General features: G+C 32.9%; 1 protein-coding gene across 1 annotated transcript; it reads right to left on the reverse strand.

Moving 5' to 3' along the window:
* Positions 1-984: 984 nt before the first annotated feature.
* On the reverse strand, positions 985-8475 carry LOC131646975 (uncharacterized). Its single transcript, XM_058916897.1, has 11 exons — positions 8119-8475; positions 6754-6821; positions 6490-6578; positions 3047-3275; positions 2367-2956; positions 2095-2271; positions 1900-2004; positions 1718-1781; positions 1547-1642; positions 1355-1457; positions 985-1215 (listed from the first exon to the last, which is right to left on the reverse strand). Exons 4-10 carry the CDS (start codon positions 3269-3271, stop codon positions 1365-1367), a joined length of 1350 nt encoding a protein of 449 aa, XP_058772880.1. The 5' UTR covers positions 3272-3275; positions 6490-6578; positions 6754-6821; positions 8119-8475; the 3' UTR covers positions 985-1215; positions 1355-1364.
* Positions 8476-8694: the final 219 nt, after the last annotated feature.

The raw sequence follows: 8694 nt of genomic DNA on the forward strand, positions 1-8694 counted from the left end.
TTCTTCAAGAATCTACTTCCCTCTTTTTCTCTTCTTTCTTCTATTCCTCTTTTTTTCTCCTCTTTTCCCAAATGAAAGTTATGTCTCTAAAACCCTAACACTCTTACTATCATTCTTTTCTTAATTGGACTTAACCCACAATCCAATCTCATATTCTATATAGGCCCAATTCATTAAATCTCTCTAATAACTCAATTAACCCAAATAGCACAATTAAATACATAATCAAATATTTAAATATTCAAATAATTATTATATTACAAAATAACTAAATAAATAAATAATTAAATAGTCACGTAACATAAACGAATATTATTCCTAATAATATTCCACAACTACAATTGATCCATAACTTAAATAACACCAACTCGTGATTTGTATTTCTCCGATTAATAAATCCGACCATAAACTTAACTGCTCAAATCACACTAGTGCATAAAACACTTTTTACATCGGACAAAAAGTATATTTTACATCAGGTCTGGGTCCGATGTAAATCCAAGCGATGTAGTAAATTCAAGACATTTTACATTGGGCCACAACCCGATGTGAAAAATCCACATACCACATTGGTTGAATTTATGTTTGGTGTGAAACAAAATCCAATATTTTTTTTAAAAAATATACGCAATATTTAACCTCGGTTTCGTAATAGCCCGATTTAATATGTATGTTTTTACATCGGTTTCTATGATAGCGCGATGTAATATGCGAGTTTTTACATCGATTTCTTAATTGGCCCGATGTAATATGGTTGCTACTTTTAGCGAATTTAAGGTGTTTTCCTGTAATTTTTTTGTACTTGATTTTTCATATTTTGCCAATATCACACAGACCACAGTTAGATCGCTATTTTTCATTTAAATCGCTATTTTTCATTTTTTTTCCCCATATTACACAGACCACACTTAGGTCACTATTTTCATATTATTGTTACCAATGAAGGATAATTTCATTGCACAAAATAGCTGGGATGCATATATATTCTTTAAAATGAACAATTGATTTACAAAAGTATCAATCTAGGATACACACAAGTGTACAAAATTATAAGGAAGTTTACAAACGGTGGACTACTACAACAATAACAAAACAAGTGAAACCATACAAAAATATCCAACAATTTATAAGTCCTTTCCCTCACTTGAAATACCAACATGCAATCCACAATAAGATGAGTTGTAGCTTTGGTAGACAACACCAAAATCACATTTGCTGACAATAAACAATAACACCAATTAACATCAGCAGACAACACCAAAATCAAAAAACTAAAATCACACACACACGCACGCACGGACGCACGCACGCACGCACACACACACACACACACACATATATATATATAACTCACCAGATAAAGCTTAAACTTTATATAACTCAAAGAAACATTTTGCCCATCGGAGTCGCAAATCATACAAATCATCTTGTGTTATTTCTGTTGAATCATCAAATACCTACAATACATAAATAACAATATAGACTTATTCTTTGAAAATTCACAATAAGTTGCAAAAACGCAAAGTAAATAACAAAGTAAAGTTACCTGCATCCAAGACTCGATTATATTGGCAGAGACAATATCAAACATATTTTTCATCACATAGTACCCACAATCATTAGAGTTATGTTGTTGCCTTGTCTACAAATGAATGACATAATTAGTGAATACTTATCATAAAATTAAATATAGAATTATAATTTACATCACGCTTACGTTGGGATGAAGCCATGTAGCATTTTTTCTATTGCCATTTGCCATTTGATGAACCCCAAAGGCACTAATTCAGAAAAGAAATCCATATAAAGTCACATAAGATATGAAATTACTTTTGTAACAATTTATGTATATAGGATATATAATATATTATAACAAAAGTTGCATAAAAGATTACTTACGCTGTAACAATTTTCTTCGTGATTGCATCAATTTCTCGATGAAGTGAACAAAAGACGACCACAATATTGTCTTTTGGACAAATGACTATTAATTGCCAATGACGTCTGTACGTGTGTGTGGAAACAAAAAAGTCACATAAAATATCCATGTTATCAAAATTAAAAAATAGAATACACAATTTCATAAAAACTTACCCATGAATAAGTGGTAGTAAGTGACACACTCTGTTTTCCTCTCGTAACTTCTTTGTAATGTAATTTTTAACTTCTGCTTGAGATTTTTTTGCATTATCAACATATATACACATAGCAGGATCCATAATACCGTATATTTCTGATGTGGAACTATCAATACATACACGATGAATATACCTGAATAATTTTAAAATAAACATTAGAAGCAAAGTGATGAGAGATATAACATATTAATAGATATTGACAATTCTAAAAAAAGAAAATGTACTTACGTGCACCAAACTTGCAGAATAGACACATCAAGCCAATTAAAACCCACCAACAACTCTCTGATAAACTTAGCTGACATATAAAAATTAGTGATAGATTGACAATGACTTAATTCTATTTCCAAGTGTGTGTCAGCCATTTTCAGAACCATGAGTAACAATCTCTGAACATCGTCAACTTCCACGTATTTTGTGCTTTCTTTTGCAGCTGAACAACTTCCTTTTCCGCTTGAATCGACAACTTCCATTTTTTCAATGCATTTATTATTATCTGTGCTTTGCGATAAACTGATAGACTTAAGTGTCTCCATAAAATATTGTTGCATCATCTTACGATTTTCAACCAACTTTTGATCAAAATCAGCTCTAAGTCTTTCTTCCAATTCAGATGAAAATTTCGCAAATTGTTCATTTACATCTATATATTGTCCTTGGCGTGAAGACGACCTTCCAAAGTAAGTGCTTTGTTTATGGTGTTTTCCAACACCACGAACACGACCGCCATGCTCAGATGTTCCAATGGCTGCTGTTAAGATATCGTTACGTCCATCCAAAACAAAGACACCTTTTTCAGCTTCTTCAACTAGAGAATCCTATAAAATGCAAAAACCACAACTAATTTCAATAGTTTTTATCAATCACAAATATAATGATACTTGAAGTAATTTCCAAATTTTACTTACAATTTTCTCAGCAACAACTTGTGTAGACTTTGATGTGTATTCTCCCCCTTTCTTTTGTCGTGCTCTCTTCCATAATTCATGGCGTGATGGTGGAGATGGACTACCATTATCATCAGATGTTCCCGTTTGATGAACTTTGTCAATTTGTGTCATCAAAGTTGGACCTCTAACTCTTCTTTTATTAGGTTTACTAGATGAAGAAAAGTTCTTGGTTAAATCAGCCATGTATCTGTTTAAACAAAATAAAAATAATTAGAAATCAAATTAAGCACAAAATAAAAACAATTAGACATCAAATTAAGCACAAAATAAAAACAATTAGAAATCAAAGTAATGTCAAATTAACTTATAAAAAACACCTTACTAGTTCTCTCATATCCCTTCTTCATGATCTATGCGAATAGCATGCACATCATCCTCTACATTTTCTTCAATGAAGATAGGCACATTTGTTGAGAAAGGAGGAGTTTCAAAAATATCAAGATTCGCATATTTATTTTCATCACTATCATGCACCTTTCCTTGTATAGCCACTGCCCACCTTTTATTAGAAGGATCTGTGACAAAAAACACTTGTTTTGCTTGAGATGCCATGATGAAAGGTTCGTCCGCATAAGCTAACTTGCTAAGATCAACCAGTGTAACTCCAAATTCATCGATTCTTACATCACTATTGATATCAATCCATTTGCATTTAGATACAGGAACTTTAAACACCACATAATTAACTTCCCAAATCTCTTCAATCACTCCAAAGTAGGGTGTATATGCCATAACCGGGTTTTTATCTTTAGCACTAGAGAAGTGCATGGACTCGGCCACAATCATAATCCACTATTTTGTGTGGTACTACGGTCATCCTTTGACTTTGTATAAAAGGAAGTTTTATTAATATAATATTATTTCCAAGTTATTATCTTACATTTAGGCTCATAGGACAACCACTTAGTTGTTTTTGAAGGACTATCATCACTAGCAATTTTTTCCTTAAACCACTCAAAGAAACTATCATAATGCTCTTTTAACAACCCTCTTTCATTCATCTTGGGGTACTTTTTTTTTATGATGTTTTTGTGAGCAGATAAGTAAGGTTGAACTTCATATGTGTTATTCAATATACTTAAGCTATTGACCTTTAAACCTTGTGTACCCACACCCTCACATCTTCCATCATGATGAGACTTCGGAACCTCGACAGCATCCACTTCTGACAAATAGTTAGAACAAGACTCAATTTCTTTTTCTGCAATGTACCTCTCAATAATCAATTCTTTTAGACGATGTGGGTTTTTGGTATACCCTCTTAGGATCTTCATATATCGCTCTATTGGATACATCCAGCGTAAAAAATTGGACCACATAATCTAATCTCCCTTACTAGATCAACAATCAAGTGAACCATAATGTCGAAAAATGAAGGAGGAAAATACATCTCTAATTGGCACAAGATAACTGCAGCCTCATTTTCCAAATCTTCTAACTTTAATGGAGTAATGGCTTTGCAACAAATTGCATTGAAAAATAAGCACAACCTAGTTATAGTCTTCCTAACATTGTTAGGCAATATCCCACAAATAGCCACTGGTAGTAGTTGTTGCATCAAGACATAACAATCATGAGATTTTAAGCCAACTAATTTGATATCTTTAACCGATACAAGCCTCTTAACATTTGATGAGTAACCATGCGGCACTTTGATACTTTCTAAACACTCACAAAAACTTGTTTTCTCTTTTTTAGATAAAGTGTAGCAGGCAGGAGGCAAATAAATCTTGTTACCTATATACTGTGGAGTTAACTCTTCTCGTATACCCATCACGCCCAAATTTAGACGAGCATTAATACCATCTTTTGTCTTGCCTTTAATGTTGAGAAGTGTTCCAATTACACTATCACATACATTTTTCTCCACGTGCATCACATCAATACAATGTCTTACCTCAAGACTAGACCAATATGGAAGATCGAAGAAAACTGACCTCTTTTTCCATATATTTTTCACAATAGATCACTTTCTGTACTTTCCAAAGACAACATTAATGCCCTGTTGTCGTTGATAAACTTCCTCTCCATTGAAAGCTTTTTGCAATCTACGATATGGATGATAACGATTTAGAAATTTTTGACGCCCAAGATAAAGAGTCTTCTTTCCTTTATCAAGTTGATAGTAACATGTGTCTTTTTCACATATAGGACACGCTTTATGCCCTTTAACTTTATACCCAGAAAAATTACCATATGCCAGAAAATCGTTAATGGTGCAAAACAACATGACACATATATTGAGCTGTTCACTAGAATGCGCATAAAAATAATCCACCCCTTCCTCCCACAACACTCTTAAATCATCAACCAATGGACTTAAATAAACATCTATTTCATTTCCTGGTTGTTTTGGTTCCGAAATCATCATTGATAACATAATATATTTACGCTTCATGTAGAGCCTATGAGATACGTTGTAAATCATCAGAAGAACAGACCAAGAAAAATGGTTAGTATTTAGATTACTAAACGAATTCATTCCATCAGTAGAAAGTCCAAGTCTAAGGTTTCTCGACTCTTCGCCAAGATTGGAAACAAATAATCTATTTTCTTCCATTGCAAAGAATCAGCTACATGACGAATTTTTCCATCACATTTTCTTTCTTCTGCATGTCATCTAAGATTCTTTGCGTCATCTGCATTAGCGAATAATCTCTTGAACCTTGAAATTATTGGTAGGTACCATACCACTTTCGCGGGAGGACCCTTTTTGACCTCCTCATCATCACTAGATTCACCATGTTTCTTTTTGTAGCGTGACGCCTTGCACTTCGGACAATGATTATAGTTTGCATACTCCTTTCTGTATAATATGCAATCATTAGGGCATGCATGTATATTTTCATACTCCAAACCCATCGGACACAATATTTTCTTTGCCTTGTAATAACGACTTGGTAGTGGGTTACCTTCTGGAAGCATTTTTGTCAACAATTCAAGCAATTCAGTAAAAATTTTGTCACTCCACCCATTAATTGCCTTCAGATTAAACAATGTTAACACGACTGACATATGTGTAGAATTTGCCTTCCATCACTCCATGTTCGTACTCAGCACTTAATCGATTAGCTCTCATCCAACTACGATCCATACCTATGTTCCGAAATTAGTGCATACAAAATTAAATCATTATGACGCCTACAATTGACATTAAATATTTGTCCAAAAGGCAGGGGTGCAGACATTATTTCTAAGGAAATTATTTCATTTGTAGCTTTAGTACTTATTTATTCCATCAGATATGTATTTATCTTCGTATAGAAAACTTAAGTCACAAGATATCTACCACTATAATGTTATCATCGACAATTTCAACAATTAATGTTATGAACATGCTATTTTAATATCAAAAGGTAAGGATAGCTTAATTTTGTTTTGTTTTGCTGAAGCAAGTATACCTTGTTATCTCCTCTGATATATCCTTTAGCTTCCAAAATTCGAGTAAGGCCTTTCCACCATAATATATCAATGGCTACAAATTTTGAAACTGCATATGGCCATCATATATGGTTAAATACTTCACGTCTACATAGATAAATGTATGATTTAGACTTAAAATCCTATTCACTGACAAAACTACTTTCAAGATAAATTTCTTTAATCTAATGCTATTAAACAATGATATAGTAAAGACACATTCAAGATTAAGGATGAAATCATACCTTAAAGACACAAGAGCATTTGTAGATAATCCTAACTTGACATTCACAAACGCGAAGAGAAAAGTTGCCTGCAACAAAAACCAAAGCACCATATCAATAATTGATAGAAATTATTAATTTCAACTTATTCTCGTTGACTATTTATGAAACTACTACGAAAAAATAACTATGGATGAAATAATTTGTTTATTTATAATCTAATAATTTTTCTTATTTTCATAAATCTCTGTTTTAAACTACATCTAAAAATGTGATGAAATAAGCACTCTTTCTTATTTGTAATCTAATAGTCATTAGTCAAGCATAAAGTGTATTTCATTTCATCCCTTTTATTCTATAACTATATGTCTATAGATCTCTATCTAGTAGCATATGGCACTTGTTTGTAACTTCAATTTTGTACATAAACTGCTACATGGAAATGAGCTACACGGGAGGAACAAGTGCATTGACTCTTAAAATAACAAGTGCATTGACTTTGACAGCTTGTGAGGAGCACTTAGATTTTCAAATTGCGGGGAACACTAGGAACACTAAGCTTTTCAAAACAAGAAGAGATAAGCTTTTCAAATTGTGAGGAACACTAAATTTTTCATTACAGGAAGAGATGGTGTTGCTTTGTTTAGTGGGTACGTGGAGACAAATCTCGTACATTTGTTACATTTTCTCAATCATGTGACAACTAACTACAACATGTAATGTTCAAATGCACTATGAAATTATAAGGTAGTATTTGAAATGCATTATCTATAACACTTCTATGTCAAAGAAAGTCACTAACTAAAGCACTTTCAAAATATTTCAAATCCAACAAATTCTAAGTTTCATAATAATAATAATCCCTTAATCCCCCGCCAAAAAAAATTAAACAATAAAACTAAATCCAGTATGTAGCACACCTAAGTTTAATAAAAATAATGTTTTTCATGTATCTTGGCTGCCTGAGATTAGGATTTTTTTGGTCCTCGAGGAAACTCTACTTGTTCTTAATTTGCAATTTCATAACCAAACTTTCATTGGCTTTTGTTCTCTGCAACACAATGAAAGACACATAAATGATTTCATAGTGGCTACACTATATATTTAATTCTCAAAAAACATAAGACCTGGCTTATGTAATTACATTTTGTTAATTATTTTCAGAAACCAGTGTTATTAATATTCTCATGAGTTTCATTTAGAAGGGTATGTCTAATGTATCTAGCTTCTTTTTTCGACTTTTTTGTTGTCAGGATTGAAGTTTAAAATAACTAGTAACAAACTACTGATTTAATATGGGCATTTGTTAATCAAAATGAAAATAATATTATGGTTTAAAAAAAAGCCTAAAAGAAAGAGTTATGGTGTAAAATACTCAGAACTAACCTTATCTAAGCATCCATAAAACCTAACAAGTCAAATATGACAGGTCGGCGAACGGAGGAAGGAAAACGGAGTGGTGGCGGCGAACGGAAGAAATGGGAGATCCGTCAGCGCTATTAAGTGCGCGTCGTACTGCTATTAACGGAGGAAAGCGGAAGAAATGGAGTGCGAAGAGGGAGTTTTCTTCGCATCTGAGTATGCAGAGATGGAGTTTGTACTGTGTTTGCTGTGACTCGTGGTGGTGGTGACTCGTGGGGTGGCTGTGTTTGTTGTGAGAGAGTAATGTGCGTAAAGAAGAAAGATAGAAATATTTGTGTCTCTAATGAATGTTTAGGGTTTTAGGAAAAAAAATGGCCATAACATTTCCCATCAGTTTTTGAATGGCCTGATGTGAAGGCCAGGAATTGGATTAGGTAACTTTATTCCGCCAAAGTTACCGTAACTTTAGTGTAATATGTGGTGTTTTGGCAGGAAAAGAAATAAATAATAAATAATAAATAAATAAAAAAAAGGTAAAACAGGAGAGAGAAAGAGACAAAGTCACCGTGACTTTGCTGCCATAAAGTCATGGAAACCTTA

Source organism: Vicia villosa, linkage group LG2, assembly GCF_029867415.1.
Source record: "Vicia villosa cultivar HV-30 ecotype Madison, WI linkage group LG2, Vvil1.0, whole genome shotgun sequence".
Taxonomy (NCBI): Eukaryota; Viridiplantae; Streptophyta; class Magnoliopsida; order Fabales; family Fabaceae; genus Vicia; species Vicia villosa.

Excerpts from the sequence above, each read along its gene's own strand:
- LOC131646975 (XM_058916897.1), bottom strand. The coding sequence starts at position 3,271 with ATGGCTGATTTAACCAAGAACTTTTCTTCATCTAGTAAACCTAATAAA. Across the intron at positions 2,957-3,046 it reads AAGTTGTTGCTGAGAAAATT|GATTCTCTAGTTGAAGAAGC; the intron begins GTAAGTAAAATT and ends TGCATTTTATAG. Across the intron at positions 2,005-2,094 it reads TTACTACCACTTATTCATGG|ACGTCATTGGCAATTAATAG; the intron begins GTAAGTTTTTAT and ends ACACACGTACAG.